The 20,513-nt window shown below is 36.3% G+C and overlaps 1 protein-coding gene across 1 annotated transcript in view; it reads left to right on the forward strand.

Moving 5' to 3' along the window:
• The window catches only part of LOC140142001 (uncharacterized), a 192,309-nt gene extending 175,117 nt beyond the window's left edge, over positions 1–17,192 (forward strand). Inside the window, exon 5 of the mRNA XM_072163900.1 lies at positions 15,701–17,192. Coding sequence (XP_072020001.1) covers positions 15,701–15,736 — 36 coding nt within the window. The 3' untranslated portion in view covers positions 15,737–17,192. The remainder of the gene's footprint in view (positions 1–15,700) is intronic.
• Positions 17,193–20,513: the final 3,321 nt, after the last annotated feature.

The raw sequence follows: 20,513 nt of genomic DNA on the forward strand, positions 1-20,513 counted from the left end.
CTATGTTTTATATCAACTACGTATGTTTTGTTCATGACTATCTCTGGAGGATAACATTCAGCGACGTTATATACTGATACCATCATCTGTAAGAGCAGCTTATTCAGTTCCACAAACTTTAGATTCATTATACGTATACCTTTTGTGTATTTAATGCGGATTACACACACATTTTGGGAATTTAAAAATCAATCCATTGCATCTGCACTCACGCCTACCAACAGGCTGTAAAAATAAAATGGTGTAAAAAACCAATAATGAGTGCAACGTTATTCCTCAAGGACACATTTGATTCAACTGAATTTTGAAGATATTATGCTACAAAATAGCACCCGTACTATAACAAATATCATTTCTATTCCAATTTACGGGAACTGAATATGCTAATGTTTTAGTACTATTGTCTCATTTTCAGATTTACATATTCATTCATTTATTTTTCCACTCATTACTCATCATATAACAATAATAGAATACAGAATATAAAATATATGAAAATGGGGGAATCACAGGAAAGGCCACGAAGATGCCTGAAAGCCTGTGTTCCCTTGGGTGGGTAATTCATCTTTGGACATGGCAGCAGATTGTCAGTTCAATGAATAACTAACAACAAGCTGCCATTTCCTGATAATTATGAATTAACCTAAATAAATAAGAAAAATAACAAATAAGCAATAGTAACGCACGACACAAATAAATAATATAAATATAAATATCCAATGTGGTCATATAAACCAGATACAACAAGAATTCATAAGAACTTTGCAAAAGATGCTTTTTAAACATTTACAGCAGTATTGTTACGTGTCGCAATCGCAATCCATACAAAAACAACTTTCACCCAAATTAACTTCAGAATGTGCAACAAAACACACTGCTTGTATAAGATAACAAGATTCGAATCTGTAATGAAAAGAATAATATGATTGGACAATGTTGTTACATATAAATATGTAACTTGATCAATATATTACAACAATATACAATGTTTACTTCTTCGGCAGTCTTCTTCAATGTTCTGAACGACTGTTGTATGTCCTGATTGAAACGTATCCAGCGAAGTCCAATGTGTACGTGGACATATTATATCCGTTGCATACAAAATCCTTGCACAGATGACAATTTCCAAAACGGTGCTGCTTTCACCATTTACTCACTTTCTTCCTGTGCTGTTTCTTAAACCTGAATTCAGCAAGGCGACAGAAGAAAATATTCTCTTTGGGACAGTTGCGCCCTTTTTGGCGTACTCCGGATCTTCTACGGTTTGCTAGATTAATATAATGAAAGACAGAGATAAAAAGGACTAAATCGCGTCTGACGTCAGGGCAAAGGCGTGCCGTGATTGGTTGCCGATCTGCGCAGTACGGCATTGTATGGTATAAAAACAACTGCGCGCATTCCTGGTTGTCCAATGAAATCACGCTGTTTATTTGTGTACAGTTAGTTTATAACACTTGGTCCCAGAGGGCCATTCAAACTTTATTTTTTCAAAAGCTCCTCCCAAATTTTAATCAATTTGATAATATCAAAACAATGTACAGAAATTCAGACATTTTCCCTCCCACAAAACTCAAATTCAGTCTCCTTAAATCCGCCATTTAGATCTAATTCACTTCAAGTGCACCATAATGTAAACCAATGGAAAGCACATTTTCTATCAAAAATAATTTTACACCATCTACCGATACATAAATATAAGGGTGAAGAAATATTCCTAGTCTGTATGTAGTAAAATTACAATAGTCCAGAAATCTGATAACAAACCTGATAATTTACAAATTAATCCGTCATAAACATTGTGTCATATTCAAGAAGTATTGGAGTCATAATAAAGTCAAATTATTTTTGCCAAAAGTCACTATGTATCAACTGTGCTGTTCATTTGTAATATTTTATTAATTACATACGGTTTGTTATTTTGGAGAAATACGAACAAAGAATGCATGAACAATCGAGCTTAATTAAATAAAATTGCCACTGTTGTTCCATGTTATATTTCCTCTACATGGAGGATGGCAATATGCTCCTCCCATTTATGGCCCTAGCTACTACGAGCTACTTGCGGGGAGGAGATAAGTTTAAGTGACCGCTTATACGTAGGTTCGAATTGCAACCAGCCTAATCACGAAACTCCCGTGGACAAGTGGTTAAGACACAGGTCTGTAAACATGAGGGCCTGGGTTCGATTCTGCTTGTCTCCTTTATTATTTCCGAGGGCGAACCTGGTGAAAAATTACGTTTATTATATATAATTCTTGTCGATCGTGCCACCGTTTTTCCAAGTTTTTCAATGCCTAAATTGGCGTCCACCTAAAAAGAACTCTATGCCACAAAGTACTAAAACCACTAACGATTAAGGGGTGTTTTGGAATGGCAGGTGAGTCAGGGGTCAAAAACAAAATTGTTACCTTTTGACCTCAGCACATGTGTTTGTATGATGTGCCATACAAAAATTAACAAAACAATACCTTAAAGTATCATTTTTTAATGTTTTTTGCCATAAACAGTATATTTTACAAGCTGCAACTATTTGTACCGGGGGCGTGTCTGTTGTCATGTCGTTAACAGACGGTCAGACCTTGAATAATATATATTAGCTTTACATTATGCATTGCTTAAAGCAATTATAGTAGCCTTGGCCCAAGGCTTTGGGTCTATAAGTCACAGGAAAGCACACAATATAGGCCTATCAACAATTGCTTTATATGCCCCCCCCCCCCACGTTGTGTTGTCTCATATCCCTGGTGAAATCCAGCTTGCAATAAATATAGGTCTAAATGTGCTGATATTAGTTACCTCATGGTGGTTTCTTTAGTGTTTACATGTAAATGGCTAGCATTGCACCTGGCACCACTTTCCATACTGTTAGATTACATACATGTAGGACCAAAAACAGTGTACTCACAAGTTTTAGGAAACTGACCAAATCATAGATCCAAACTCAATATCCTACAATTGGTCTTAGATTACATGCATGCAGCTGTGGCACCAAAATAGTGTCCTCGTAAATTATACCTTTTATATCTTGTTTGGAAGATTTTGAACTTAATAATTTTGGTATATAGGCCTACATGAATTTTCATTTTTGATGATTCATTGACACTACTTCATAAAGTAGGCATACTATGTTAACTGTAAAGTAGAGCCTATGTTAAATACAAAATAATAGGCCTATGATATCTTGATAATGATAATGTCGCACACCCATTATATTTAGGTATAGGCCTATTATAATAAAGTCTACTTGAATTTTCACTGAAAATTAATTTTACTGTTCTAACCATGTCAAAAGACTTGGTCAAGTCTAAAGCAATATAGGGTATACAATACAATGTCACTCATGGCACAGTCAATCTCATCATATTCATTGAAATAAAATTTTGACAGTCGTATAAGGTACCACGGCCCAATCGCATGATAATACAGATAAAAACAGGTAATAGGTATGAATGGTTTTGGAATCGAACTACACACCTGTTCTCTGTCACCTTAAAACTATTCCATGTCTATCCCTGAATGAACCAACCGTAACGGTATAACAATTGCTGAGTTCAGGCCCAAAGAAATTGATACATTTGGACACACCTCAGTGATCCGAATACATTAATGTCCAATTTTGTGGAATATAGTATTGGCGAGTTGTGATTTACTTTGCAGAGTTTTTAAACTACGTTTTAAAAATAAAATACGGCGGTATTATGTGTGTGGTAGCATTTACATTATAGTGTGGCGTAGGGCCTATAAATGGTGATGGGTGTGTATGGGCGCGGGGTGCTTGTTCTAGGGTGCCCTTATCTGTATGATATACCCTTTAAAGTGAAATAACACAGGGTCTGTGAGAAGTGGATGCCTTACATTTTGTTTCTTGTTATTTTTAAGTTAAGATTTAGGCCATATTGGTAAAAAACAGAGTGTATGTTCCTTAAAAACATCATCAACAAAACAATAACAAAGACGTTTTAGCAGAAGCAGTTTCACCTTCATTTATTTCCACATGATAATTATGCATATTGACATTTAACGTCATAATGTAAAATTCCTTTCAAATTTTAATATTGACCATAAATTACCAAAATGATGAAATAATATACGTAATAACTATCACGAAAGGTTTCTGTCCATTTGAGGTCAAAATAATGAGGTATTAAAAAATGTCATCTGGCTGCTGAGCATGTGTAAAATGTCCAAAAATTAGGTTTGGAAATATTGTCCAAATATCACGTTAAACGTCATCTATATGCCTTCCGAATAATGTACATTTTCTTAATTTTTTCCTTTGCCTTGTAGCATTACTTTCATGGAGTGATTGAGGTTAACTGTTTGAGTGAATGAAACATTCATGAAGATTCAAGAGAGTGCCAGTAAGTTATGGATGAATAATTTGTCTTGAGTCTTTGTAGGTGGAAGGGGGGTCACAAAAAATTTCGACCCAAGATGAGGGGGGGGGTCGTAAAAAACTTTTGCCCGCGATATATAGGGGGATGTCATAAAAAATTGACTCCGCTCACCGACATATTTGGGACCCCCCTTCCGAAGAAAATGCCAGTCCCCTAAAACACACACACGTGTACCTCACATACCCCGCAGCACCAACATCAACAAATCCACAGTCCATCGACAAACACACTCCTATCCCCAAATACCCCCACTCTGCTCTAACTCTACTAATAACTCGTCACTAAAAACTCACAAAATAATTATACATGATGAAATACGGAATTTTACTGTCGTTTTAAACTAGCATCTCTGTCCTTCTCACTCACTGATTTAGATCACGCGGTTTATACTTGAATAGATCTTCAAAGCGATACACGCTTTTCCATTGTTCCTTGGCATATATCACAATAACTGTATAGAAAACGACGGTTCCGCGCGATGAGTGGCTGTGTCAGTCGCAATGCTATAAGCAAAATCGTTGAATACGAAAAAATCTTTTTTTTTTAGTATCACCACCAGATACTAAGTTCAGTCACATTAAGCGTACATCGACAACCTACAATGAGAACCCTTGAAATGATGAAATTGAGATTGAATAACTTGTTATACTGACAGTTGGTGCCATTTACGAAGTATTGCGAGGAGCGTTTGCCAGCAAAATATGGAATATATCTAGCAGAAGATACAAATCGGAAATATTATTGTAACCACAGTGCAAGGCTTGTGTTGGGCTTCTTACGTGTCCAATTTTGTGAGGAGAAGTTGAAAAGGTAAGGTTTAATTAATAAATTCATGCTCAAAATTTCCGTTACGCGAATTCTGTAGATATGACATATATCAGCAGAACTCGCCACTTAATTGAAAGCTTTGAGCATGAAGTAGGTTATGAATGCACGCAAATTTGATTTTCCTCGCTGTGACCATTACCAGAGAAGTCTTTTTCGTTTTAAAAGTGGGGAAATTCGTGAATTTTGATTGACAAAATAGCATGTAGACATGATCGTTTCTGACCCTCCAAAATCACATGACATTGTCTGCCTAGACAAAATATATTAGGGCATATGTTGAGGTCCAAAGACCTAAATAAGTATCATAATTCTTTCTAGGGAGTATCCAACATATTCTAGCCAAATGACACGGAGATCGGCCCGAGGGAAGGTTATGAAATCTCGACTGAGTGAAAAAAGTGCGTGAGCCGATATGGAACATTATATATACAGGCCTATTTACATAATTTCCTATGACCTTACACAAGTGACCATGCTCAAATATAAAACTAGAGAGATTGGTCATTGATGTGCACCATCAATTTTGATCCTGTGGTCAATATTGCTAGGCAAAAATTCACAGCAAACATGGCAAATTTCTCTCGATTCTCGTCTATTTGAAACAAGATGGCCCCTCCCCTTAATGTTCTCACACCATCATCCAGCGACAGCAAAAACAAATACATAATGCGCGCTCTTTAGACACATCCCAATACAAACATCCAAACCCACCCCACATACAGTACACACACATCTCCGCCATACACTGCATATTAAAGCACCTGCCATTCTTTATCAATGTAATCCCCCCCCAACCAAGCACCTCTATTAATGTGAAACAGAATTAAACATGATATAAAGCCAACGCAGACGCTAACGTAAACTTTCCCTATCTTGCTCCGGTTTGTTTTGGATAGCCATGCTTAACTAACAAATTTTATTTTATCTTTGATACCATTCTGTTTGGCAACAACGTAATAGTTACTATAGCCTCTCTACTGTTCTTATTGACAGCTAAATCATTAGAGAGTACTGATGCTTGTCAACACAGACGGTAATTTTAAATTCATTTAAATGACTTCCCGATTTAGCTCCCTGCTATCTCAGTAGTAGAGCTTAGATAAGCATTGATGTACTGGTATTAACAAATCAATCGACTAACACGATATTCTGTGTCACAGCCTAAGAAACAGATTACTATCGGTCCGCGAGTAACCAGCATTTGTAGAAGTATAGCATTGTAAAAATTGACCATTTTGGGTGTGTTAGTGGGTTGTTTTTTTTTGTTCATTTGATCATTTTCGCGAACTTATTTTCGATGATTATTGCTGATTGCCGTCATGTTGATATGTATAGTTCATTATCGTCCATTTAATAACCATGTTTGGTTTAAAATTTGACCTCAAGCTCTGATGACGTATGTACAGGGTGTCCAAAAAGTCTCTTTGTCATTCTGAACGTTCAGAACACTAGTATCTAGTAACCGACAACAAACATGAAGGTGTTTTTGCATAGAAATGTCTCGTACAATTATTTTGACACCACATTCGACATATGAAGACCTGAGCGCAAGAAGACCGTAAGTCCATATTTGGTATTTTGAGATATGATCATTTAAAACTTTTAAAATAAGATAATTTGGAAACCAAAAAAGTCATAATATTGATACTTCTCAGATACGAGGGTATAAGCAAGAAGAATCATTTTGTATATCAACCAAGTAAATATCTGGAATATTGATCGATATTGATCGATTTATTATTTTTATTATGGTCTTCTTGCGCTCGGATTGAAACATAACCATATTGGTAACCTTTGTGCAAAGACGAGCAATTTGACACATTGTTTGTTGAATTTGAAGGTTGTTTTAAACTTTGACCTCAGTTGACCTTTAACCGGCAGTGACTCATTAACCGAGCTCAAAATGTATGATAAATTATACATTTTCGTATAAATCGTTGTGATGAGACCAGTAATTTGACATGTCCCTTGACGACATTGGACAATTTTTCATTTTTGACCCCTCACGTGACCCCTATGGGGAGGGGCCAAATGTCAAAAAAATTGTCAAAATTTTTGTCTTCATCCAATAACTTCAAAACCACCTGTAACTCAATTTCGTCAAAAGTAGACTTACAGTCTTCTTGCCCTCAGGTCTTCATATAAACCTACAGAAGTAAATAATAAACTACGGTGAAACATTTGGGTACATTATACACAAAATCATACGATAGTTTTACACATCCCGGATCTCAAGAATCCACTACCTGCTCTAAACATCTAGACCAATTTAACCGCATTCAATTCAATTACAATATTAAACAGTTTTCATATTATAATAATAGACTATCAAGATGGTATATGAAATATGTACTTATGCTTTGATTTCATTTAGAAATCAAGTAAAAGCTATCTTCTATAGTTGAGTAATATTAAAGATTACTATCAAGATGGTATATGAAATATGTACTTATGCTTTGATTTCATTTAGAAATCAAGTAAAAGCTATCTTCTATAGTTGAGTAATATTAAATTCTTCAATTCTCATTTCTCTGCTCTATCACTCTATCACTGCTGTAAGACTCCTCCATCTGGACATGACTCTCAATAAATCCCAATGGACGAGGAAACATGGGGAGGTCAACATTGAACATAAGCATCGTTCTTCCTATTGTATTTGCAAGCCCAAGGAGAACAATCAATTGTTTTCCATTTAAAGTGTCCCAAAGTCCAGCATTAAATGACAAACTTGACGATCTTCAGTTGATGCTTCATCATCAGTATGTCCAGATCCAGTCGTGAAGGTTATTTGCATGCCCATTGTTCTATGAATATATAATTTCAATCTATTCTTATCAATCATATCATAACAGAATAAGATGTTTCTTTAGTAACGAAGGTGAGCAGCGACCTGGGAGACAGCCCGCACCCCGTCATGGATGACATTCACGTCAGCCTCAAGCTTCTTAAAAACCTGAAGCCATTCTCTGCACCAGGTCCTGACGGGATTCCAGCCATGCTCCTGAAGGAAACAGCCGAAGAGATTGCACCTGCAGTTAAGTTGTTATTTCAGGCATCCATTAACCAAGGTAGCGTACCATCCAGTTTGAAGAAGGCGCATATCGTCCCTTTTTCAAAAAGGGAAATCGCTCAGAGGTTGCAAACTACCGACCAATCTCCCTAAAATATGTGCTGTGTAAACTGTGTGAGCACATAATTCACTGTGCCGTTATCCGCCACTTCTCTGCCAACAACGTTTTATCTGACTCTCAACACGGATTCGCCAGCGTAGATCATGCGAGACCCAGTTGATCGTCACTGTAGAAGATTTGGCCAAGGGCTTGGATAACAAGGCGCAAATCGATCTGGTGCTGCTTGATTTTGAGAAGGCATTCGACAAAGTGTCTCATCGCCACCTTCTGAAGAAGATCCACCATTATGGTGTTAGAGGCCAGACCCTGAAATGGTTCACCAACTTCCTTCAGAACCGCGCCCAGTCTGTTCTCGTCGATGGCCAGAATAGCACAGAATCTACTGTCACTTCAGGTGTGCCCCAGGGCAGTGTTCTCTTCTCTTCTCTTCTTTGCTTACATCAATGATCTGCCTGACTGTGTCTCCGCATCAACCACCAGACTCTTTGCTGACGACAGTGTTCTGTATCGCTCCATCTCTACTACAAATGACTCAGCTAGCCTCCAGCAAGACCTAAATGCTCTACAGGAATGGGAGCGGAAATGGACAATGAGTTTCAATGCCTCCAAGTACCTTGGAGTCAGCCTGGACTTCAACACCCATGTCAACACCATCACGAAAAAAGCCAACAGTACCAGATCCTTCTTCTCTAGGAACTTGAGTCACAGCAGTCACAAGGTCAAAGAAGCTGTCTACACCACATTCATCCGTCCAACAGTAGAATATGCTGCTACATCATGGGGCTTTCACACACAGAGAAACACAAGCCAACTGGAACAAGTCCAACGTAGCTCAGCTCGGTATGTCATGGAGGACTACAGCAAGTACAGTAGCGTCTCCATCATGCTGAAACATATTGGCTGGACATCACTCCAGGAACGCCGCCTCCAGAGTAGGCTGCACATGATGTACAAAATCAGTAACAACCTGGTCGACATCTCTGGAATCACTACATGTCTCAACTTGCATCCTCCACCAGAGGCCACAGTTCCAGATTCTTCATTCCACGTACCCACTCTTCAGCATATGCCAGCTCCTTCTTCCCTCGCACCATCCGGGAGTGGGACCGCCTACCTGCAGACCCAGCTGCATATTCATCCCTCAACTGCTTCAAGACTGCTCTGAGGGATGTCCGTCTGAAGTAACATCATCACCAGCCTTTTTACTTGCACCTGTATATACTTGCACCTGACTATAATTTTCCTGTGGTCTTACGCGTCGCATGCACACACACATTGTGCGTTTATTCTCAGCCATCTGAGAGCTGCACAGTATTGGAAGGAAGGAAGTAAGTTTAAAATTCAATTTCACAATTCTCAACAAGAAACACACACATTTTTCTTACCAGTATTGATATGTTACATTTGAAGTGTATTTTTTAATTGATCTTGTATCGTAATAGGACAGGATAATGTATTATAATTGTGTAAGGGTAATCTTTCCAAGGTTTTGATTTCCCTTCAGAAAAATCACTTTGAAAGATATGATCAAAATGGTAAAGAGACTTTTGGGACAATGTTGAGAAATAGAAATGTGTCCTGGCGGTTAAATGTGTTTGAGATTAATGCCCGCTATGATATCAAACATAGGTGTAGATCCCGGGGGTGGGGGGATAAATCACCCTAATATTTTGCCAGGGGTGGTCCATACAATCATCCCTCCCCAATGTTGACGCTTGTATGTGGGTTAATGACCAAATTAACCTCATATTTGGCCATTTTAGCCCCCAAAGTGCAAATTTTTTTCGGGCTTCGCGCAAATTTAGTCCATTTTTGCAGCATATTTCAACAGTTTAGCTTCAAAATGGCAACATTTTTCGTGCACTTCTCGCGCATTTGTACCATAAACTTATATTTATGTCGCCAAAAGGTGTTGAATTCACTGCATCAAGAAATGTTTTCCAACCCCATCCCCCCAATGTCAACAAGAAATCTACGCCACTGATATCAAAATTAACCAATATGTCAAATGTTATTCCTCTATTTCCTGGTCGACTTGATCTTTAAGGTCTAGATTATTCCATATTACTAAGTCATTTTTAATAAGTCATTACTTTCTGTTGAGCTGATATACAGAGGGCAAGTGAAACATTATGAATTGTTTGTGCGATTTGAAGGCGTAGGAGGTGTGTGCACCTCTAACAATCACTGACGTCGTAGGGTAATGACAATTGTCAATTTGGGAACCCCGGTGAGATAGAGTAAAGGTCATGAACTTTATTGCGTGATATCTGACATTTTGGTCGTAAATATTGCGTGCCCCGTTAGCAATTAGTAATCATACCACCCACCTACGCCACGTATTCAAGCTTTACGGGTACTATAACGTAATAAATGAAATCACCCAACAACTTTAATGATACTCATCAGGGTTCCACTGGAGATAACGGGATGGTCGATTCCTCCACATGCTGAAGATACATCACTTCATCCCATTCAAATAATCCATTTTCTTTGCTCGAATTATCTACCAAACATTATCACAAACCTGGTGTGAATTTGGCATTGACAGATGCCTACAAGCGCTCCAAGTTGGCATCTAAGAATTGACAGAAAATACCATCGCAAGAGTTGGCTTATTTCCGTTATGTGCCACACTGTGCTTTGTACAAGTAAGGAAGTAATTAAGTCTCTATGTCAATGTCAAAGTATGTATGGGGTCAAGTATTTGCAACGAAACTCGAATGTCAATTTTGAATTGTTATTTAAAAGTGATCAAAAGCACCAAAATTGTATGTGTAAGATAATTCAACGATGTTATTATTCTTAAACCGAATGTTCAATCTTTAAAAAACATCTTGCAAATTGTGACGTCATCAGGATTGTGAAATGTTTGATTACTTGACTGAAAAAATATCCAACAATCGAATCTACTCCACCTGTAAGAATGAATGCTAAAGAGTCAAACTTGTATCAGTTAAGGTTGTAACATATTTCAACCAATGCTGAATGCTCTGGATTCGTTGCATAGTCGAAACTGATCAGCCACTTGCGGTCTTCACAATACGAAAAAATCACGCCTCCCTTCTGGTTGTCGCTGTCGATTACGTGATCAATCAGAACTCTATTCTTAAAGTATATTTAGCGTGGTTGTTCTTAATCACTAGTCTCTCTCTGATCATGCGAGACTTCTCTTCTCTATAGAGACTCTATTTATATAACTGTTAATGTCTTTACAACATGATTCTTAGTAAAATAAACAAACATACCTGGACAACGTACTTTACCATCGAGTTCTATCTAAATCTACTTTTGATAAAATCAATGTTTGGGACTAAGAAATGTGACCTCACAGTATGTTTGAAATAAATGGCCTTTGAAGCTTTATTATAATACTACATAATACTATAATGTTTGGAACCATATCAAATGTTATTTCATTATTTCCTGGTAAAATTGAGCTTTTAGTTTGTTGTTTCAGGTTGTGTTAATATAAAAAGGGCAAGTGAAATATTATGAGATGTTTGAGGCAATTGTAAGACGTAGGATGTGTGTGCGCCTCTAACAATCACTGATTTCGTAGGGTAATGACAATTGTTAATTTTGATCCCGGATGAGGCATTTTAAATGTCTTGAACTTTATTGTGTAATATCTGACATTTTGGGCGCGATTAGTGCCTGCACTCTTGGCAATAAGTAATCACAACACCCACATATGCCAGGGATTCAAGTTGTACGTGTAACGTTAGTCGTAGGTAGGTTAACAATAAATGACAAACCCAAAAGAAGTTAACTGAAATTCGTCAGGGTCCTACTGGTGATATTGGGATGCAGATTCCTCCGCAAGTTGCAGATGCATTACTTATCTCCCATTCAAAGAATCCGTTTCTTCCCTCGAAATATCTACCTAACATGCTTTAACTATCACGGGGCTGGGTGTAGATTTGGCATTGACAGATGCCTGCAAGCGCTCTAAGTTGACATCAACCAATTGACAGAAATTTCCAAGTAAGAGTTGCCCCATTTCCGCTATAATGTACCACACTGTGCTTTGTACAAGCAAGGAAACGATAAAGTCTCTATGTCATTGTCAAAGTATGTATGGAATTAAGAATTCGCATCGAAACTCGAATGTCAATTGTGGCTTGTTATTCTAGAAGTGAACAAAAGCACTAACACTGTATGTGTAAGATAATTCAACGATGTTATCGTTTTTAAACCGAATGTTCAATCTTTTAAAAACATCTTGTAAATTGTGACACCATCAGGATTATGAGAGGTTTGACTGCTTGACTGTAATTAAAAAAAACACACGGAGTTTGCATTAATGTCTTTCCTGGCCTAATTTAGCTCCTTTAATGACGTCATAGCGATCACTGTTTGCTTTAAGCTGGTTCAAGTTTATTTAAAAGAAGCGGAAATGAACAACCTCGTTTTTGCGCCGTATTCAGTCATCAACACACCAAAGCAACAGCTGGTTTGTTGTCTCCGGGAGAGCGAGAACACTGACCACCGTCAAAAAAGTATTTTGTATTGCTCCATGAAGATGCAATAAAACATGTCACGACCTATCTCAATTTATTTCATTTGATATTATTAATATAGCAGCTAAGATTAATTGCAAAGTTTATATTTGCTTTAAAACATCGCGTATGTTTGTAGTTTTCATGTTAGCTGACCATACTGAGAAAGGTTTCCGATCAGTGCTAACTGATATAGCAATGCATGATTCAACATTTTCAAGGTTAGGTAATGTAAAACCACTTGTCGATGTAATAAACCACGTACAGTGGTAGTTTAACATTAGCCGTACAAGTTAACACTCTCAATTCAGATGTGGAATGGACAACAAAGAATTAAACCAATAAGTAAAAACAAAAACATAATATTCACAATGTATAAGATTCAAAAGAACACAAATTGGTTTTGTTATTGAGTAGACTGGTGGATTGATTCTTCTTCTTTTTTTTTCTTTCTTTTTTTTTTCTTCTTCTTCTTCTTCTTCTTCTTCTTCTTCTTCCTCTTCTTCATCTTCTTCTTCTTCTTCTTCTTCTTCTTCTTCTTCTTCTTCTTGTACTAAGATGTAGATGCGTCTAATGCACCTACTTCAGGGCTCGTGCATTAGACGCATCAACATCTCTGTACGCGTGCATTATTTTGTACAATTTCATTCCCAACAAGTGATACGCATTTATTAACCTATAAATATTATTACACACGTTTGGTAACATTGTCTTATCCACAGTTTCAACTGATAAACTTTGCTTTACGTAGGCATCGAAGGAAAGCAATGTTCTCAATTATTAAGTAAATTAATAATAAAAGCCATTGCAATTCAAAATCAACAACATTTTAGCCACTGGCGACAGTTATGTTTAAACTCGACCCAATATCTATTGTTATCATTCATTGTATAGTAGCACTTGATCCTTTTTCAATCCGAAGGGTTTTCGAAAAAGTGGAATCCGTTCCACCTGTCAGAATGAATACTTAAGAGTCACACTTGTATCAGTTGAGGTCGTAACTCATTCAAACCAATGTTGAATACTCTGGATTCGTTACATAGTCGATACTGATCAGCCACTTCAGTTCTTCACAATGCAAACAAATCACGCATCCTTTTTGGTTGTCCCTGTTGATTACGTGTGTTCATTCGGACCTCCATTCTTAACGAATATTTAGCCTGATTGTTTTTAATCACTAGTCTCGCTCCGACCATGCGAGACATCTCTTCTCTATAAAAACTCTATAACTGCTAATGTCTTTGCAGCCTGATTCTTAGTAAAATGTACACCAATGACTGGAAACCGTACTTTAGCATCGCGTTACGAAACTTGTCAAATAAAGGGGTTGTATATTCAACCGTAGTTTTGATAAAATCATCGTTTGGCCAAATTAGTCTCGTTTCAAATGGCATGGTTTATTAGTCCTATTGTCTAATCATGGTTGGATTGAAAATTTGACCTTAACAGCACATGTTTTTGTACCCTTAATATTCAAGGTTGTCCCAAGAACCAATTTTTGGAACCATGTCAATTGTTATTTGACTGTTTCCTGTAAAATTGATCTTTAAATTTCGGATTATTCCATATTACTTAGTCATTATTTTTTGTTTGTTGTTGAGTTGATGTATAAAGGATGTGAAATATTATATGAGTTGTTGGGGCCGATAGTAGGAGGTATGCAAGATTCTAAAAATCCCTGACTTTGCAGGGTAATGAAAATTTTGAGAACCCACGATGGAGAATTTTAAAAGTCTGGAACTTCAATGCGTGGTATTTGACATTTGTGACGTTGAAACAAACTTACACGTACTTACTTACTCGTATGTGTGCACCCTTGACAATAAGTATCACAACACCCACCTATGCCACCCATGCAAGCTTTTTAGGTGTATGAAGGTGGGTTAAGCAATTGAAAGACTCCAAACAGCGAAGCAAGTCGATTTAGAACTTTACTGATACTCATGATTAGGGTTCGTCTGGAAATACTGATATGTAGATTTCTCCACATGTTGTAGAACCATCTCTAGAAACCATTCAAAGAATCCGTTTTAAATAAATACATTAAAAAAAAATTCTGCATCGAAATATATAAAAACACATTTCACCGAACTGGTGTAAATTTGTCATTGGCAGATGCCTGCATGCGCTGTAAGTTGACATATCTACTAATTGACAGAACATTTCAAGATCCTTTTGGCGTATTGTCGCTATATCAGATATCGCCATGCGCGTTGTATTAGCAAGGAAACAATCGAGTTTCTATGTCCATTATCAAAGTATGTATATGAAATCAATAATTCGATATTCGAATGCCGATACTCAATAGTGGCTTATTATTTAGAACGGAATTGTAGTTTTTTAAATTATCGTTCTTCAGCTGTGCATCGAGGTCAATGCTCTCACAACTTGCGCGTAGCAGCAAAAATATTATACATTTGTCAAATACTCCGGAGGCTAAAGCCTATTTAACAACATTTTTTTAAATCTTCTTTTAATTCTTAATTCTATTAATCAATTTCTTAATTATACATATGCTTGATTCCAGGCAACTTTTTATTTGGAATATTATTGTTAAATTGCATGGAATTAAGTTGATAAGGAAATTTTGCCAACTACAGTAGTCTTTTTATAGTAAATGATTTATTAATTTGCAAGCCAGCGTACCTGAACCAAATTACATTCACTGAAATCAATAAGGTGAAATTTAAACACTCGACGACTCGGTAACATTAAAATAGTTTAACAAATCCGTGAACCTAAGATTAATGTTATCTGGTATTTTCAATAAACCTATTTCGTCTAAATCATTATCATATTAATCATTGTTGTATTTTTTTTCTCTTTTTATTTCTTTCTACAGTTGCTTAGAATGGCTCTATCAGAGAGTAGAAAATGAGGGAGCCCTTCAGCGAAACCACACAATCATCACAACCTGTTGTTATCCAGTAATTAACAGAAAGCCAACAAAACTCTTTTAGTCGTCAAAACAAGAATTCTACTGCCGCAGCACCTGCAACCTCAGTTTGCCAATAATACATTCAGATGACGCAATGGATCATATACTGTTTCTTTCGCGTTTTTTCCATTAATTTGACGATTTTGGCTGTAACATTTGCACCCGTTTAACCACTACACCTTGAGGATACACCATACCTTTGCGCCTGCTATTTTTCTCTTACTTTTAATTCCCCAGGGTGTCTATTCACTGTAAATAGGAAACTGATGCATGTACATGATAAAAACGCCTCTGGCTGAAAAAGCTTCGTAGTTCTACAGTATTCACTAGGTAGTACAGCTTGCTGATTTAATTCACTACCATTTTAATTGGTTACCAGAATTCAACCCATGTGTGCACCATAACAATTTATGTAGCAATCGCCTACAGATCAAAGACATTTAGCCAGCCTTAACTCTTTGCTTGATATTTTTTCTCGCTTACTGAAAAAAAGGTGACAAAGGCGATTCTTAATTAAATCGACTGAATTGTCAAGATTTGGTGCTTGGCCTTTTAGGATGCCAATCTTTGTATGCAGACAGAGAATATGGTTTAAGCATTATAAGTCATAAGTACGGAAAGTGGTGGGTGATGAATCTTTTCTATAAGAATTCAACTCAAATGGCATAAGGACACTATCACATGCGTCATTCCCGACGATTTCACTTCCTGTACCTGTGTGGAATCATAAAGGCAAATCATCGAGATACTAGGTGAATCAACCGTAGTGGGTGTTTTTTACAGAAGAATTGGAATACGTCATTACAATCAAAAGTTACAAATGACTTTTCTTGCTTGGTATGCGTGTTCGTGATTTCCTGGAGGGTGTAAAATAATTGGGAATAAGTTGTCGACAAGTAAGTTGTTGGTAATTCAAGCCACCTCCAATTTACCAACAAAATAACGTCTGTCACGATCGTCATCATCGCCAAGATGCGCACTATGGAGTATTGGAGTGATGACTCTACCAGAGACAGCGATACCCTCTTCAAATGTGATGGTAAAGATCCTTGACTCAAGAACTGAACCACTAATGGTTCGCTGAAATGATTCTTATATTTCAAAACACGTGACCTGTATAATAGATAACGTCTGCACATTCTGAAAGAGGAAATGAAAATACCTGTCAAATACTTTGAATTTTAGAATGTTGATATCAAATCTGAAGACTGTTGTTATTTTGCCTACATTTCAAATGGTTGAGCAAATTTCATGTACTTTATTGAGGAAGCTCACTATACATTTAAGTGGTTCTAAAATGCAATGTAATGTTATGACTAGGTTTACAATAAATGAGAAATATATTGCAACATATAGCTGTCAATTCAACGTTCTCCTAGGTTTAATGTTTCGACATTTCACTTTATAAAAATCAAAATATGTAGGGCAGGACGTGAAATTGAAATTGTGTCGAAGGGGAAAACAAAACAAATAGGGAGAATACTATTACTTGAACACGGTCAATGGTTACCGATCTCAGACACTTCATATGGTTACCTAGATCTCAAGCATTTACAAGACCCGAACGAGTAAACTAATTCCGAAATATTTCGATCAAAATGTGAAAAGTAACTAAATAAAGGTACTGGCATACCTATCTTCTACTGTCATCCAATGTGTTTAGGCTGGCTATGCTTAAATATTCGTGTCAGTGACAAAGCACTTAATATATGGTAGTACAACACAGTAATAATGCACACATTGTGGTTATTCTGTCTTGTGGTGTATGACATCCCATGTTGAGAATGTTGTATGTTTCATACAGAATGAGGGAGTATATATTCTCTCATAATTCTAAACATGTACCAATAGTCATAATCAATTATTTTAAACTGTTCATAATCATGATCAATTATTTTAAACTGTTCATCTCGGCTTAAGTAAGTCCAGATGAACAGTTTACAATATTTTCTGTCTGGATGATTCAGAATATTCACATAAATAATGAAATATATAGTTAAAAATCACATGTTTAATTGTATGTGTTATGCATATTGGCTGTGCAGTGGCGAAGGAAGACGTTTCGCGTACTTAACTCAACGCATGTGGGGTACGTTTAAATGTTTAATACATTCCCAAGGATTTCAACTCGTTGCGTGCAATTAACCATTGAGTAACTTAAATTTGCTGATGTCACTGACTCACGATAAGGAAAGGCACTATTGTTATTTCTTCACGGCATGCTTTAGATCGGGGTGGATTCACAACTAAGGAACCAAGGCGCCTTTATTCGATTTTGTTCATGCATTAGCAGCTTTTCTTTTAGCTTACAACTTTGATTCTCTATCACTGCGGCTGTGCTTCTGTTGTTCCTCATTTTATTTTTCAGCTTTACAGCGATCAAGATTCACAAAACCTTATGTTAGCCTAAGTTTTGAATCCATCCCAATTTCATACATTTTATTAATAATAGAAATACATAATGCCTACACCAAATGTAAATATTATCATGTCCGAGTGATAGTTAGGTTTACGTGTTACTCATTCTGAAAAATAAGAAAAAGGATAATGGTATATTTTCTTAATCTTCGTGAATTTTAACAGAAAAATATGGTAGTGTTGTGCTGTACGTATGTATTAGCAGCGTGTGATATTTCGATCTATTGTGAATGTGTTCTTGTGTTTTAATTGTTTTCGTAACAACTATCCCTCTCTTGAAATTTGTTCTAAAAGATTCTTTTTTTAATTATAATTAAACAAGGAAAGTATTAATTGTTCTACATTGACACATTTGCAAGATAATGATCCTTAACTATAATAATTGAGAAAGGATAAATATAAATTAAAACAAACATTTAAACATAAATAAAACAATCAATCAATCAATCAATCAATCAATCAATAAATAAATAAATAAATAAATAAATAAATAAATAAATATGAATAAATGGAAATATTTAAAATAAATAAATAAATAGATAAATAAATAAATAAATAAATAAATAACGATCTACGATTGAGATGTCGGCGATTCGGCGTATAATTCAAACACAAAAAAACACCTCAACTTCAACTGTAGCACGGATGTCCCGTAATGTTGATGCTGTTTGTTAATGCTCTAGTCTTCTACTCTTGACGGATGAAGTGAAGCATTTCTTCAAAAAAAGTCCAACAAAAATATTAGCAATACTAATTACTTTGATTAGGAAGATAATGGTTGCAGGTTTATCTTCAGTTAGGTTCATCTTACTTAGTAAGATGCTATCTTGAAATTAAGTTGTCTACTTGTAAAAGAGCGCTTTAATTGAGTATTTACTGCAATAACATGATTAAGTAGCAAGATGAATGTTGTAGTTACCTAAAATGTAATAAAAAGTGAAATGTAATTGTTTTCAATACATTTTCTTACCGATTAAAAGATACAATATTGATGATGAATTGAAGATGAAAACTTAATGCTAGGCTTTTGTAAGAGATGCTTTTGTAATAATTGTTATGCGTAATTATACATAGTTGAAAACTGCGAAATGCAGTTTACTTCGCCGCCTATAAGATCATCTTTTCAAACCACTGTATTGTGAAATCACCTGCAATGAATGACCGGTGAATGAAGTTGACGCAAACTCTCCAACCCAAAACAGGACTCTAATTTGGCGTATAACTTATGTAAAATGTTAAAGCTGTTAAGTAATATAATCCAGATTAACCTATACTGTAATTATAGTAAACACCCCTTAATACTTGCATCAATTATTTCTCATCAAAATTGCACGTTGCTGTTGACTATTGTATGTCACCATTGGTTTAAATAAATGAAATACGCTTATTTAAAAATGTAGAACAGAATATCTTAAGATTTGATTTGGATAATAAATATAATGGTATGATTAGGATAACATACGCTAAGATAACAAATAATAATGTCTAGTAAACTTTATCAATCCAATGTAAATAAAGACAATATTAATTAATTGGTCCTTGTTGTCTAAGATTCTTGAAGTTGGCTCGTTATCCCTTAACTGATATCTTCCCTGCCTATCATGTTTGTCAGAAGGAGGATGGAATTGTATACGTAATGGAAGCACTTGTCGAACACTTACATGACGTTTGCATTTCTAAAATGCATCATAGATAGTTGGAAGGGGTAATTACTACCAACTTCATCAGTTTCTGAATGAAATGCATGGTTACAGGGTGAGTCAAAATGAATATTTGTAGGAAAAGGGGAACTCTTGAATGGGTAACGTGTGCCGAAGATGCATAAACGAGCAATTACAAACAACTTTTGAATTATACGAGTGGATATTCATACGTAGTGGTAGATAAAATGAATTAAAGTTTTAACTTCAACACTACACTATTTTTTTCGCTCACCTGGAACGTTTTCACTAGTCCGACTAGCGTCTTCAGCAGATGGTGATGCTGTGTTGATATCTTGTCTACAATCGGGATATCTCTCACTGATGACGTCATATGATTGACAGAATGACGTCATAGGATGTTACGATGTAGCGCTGCCCCCCGGGCATCAGCAAGTTATCCCAAATAGGATCTATTTCTAGTCCTTGGTCACGATTTAGTCTCGGTTTTTGAGTCCTTATTTGGATAGCTTCAAGAATTCTCCGGGAAAACTCTTTTTGCTCCCGTTCGAGCAGCTTAACGTTTCCCAATCAATCTGGTGACCTTTATTCTCTGACCGCTGATTTAGAGCTGTCAACACAGCATCACCATCTGCTGA

The sequence above is a fragment of the Amphiura filiformis genome, chromosome 20 (assembly GCF_039555335.1).
Source record: "Amphiura filiformis chromosome 20, Afil_fr2py, whole genome shotgun sequence".
NCBI lineage: Eukaryota > Metazoa > Echinodermata > Ophiuroidea > Amphilepidida > Amphiuridae > Amphiura > Amphiura filiformis.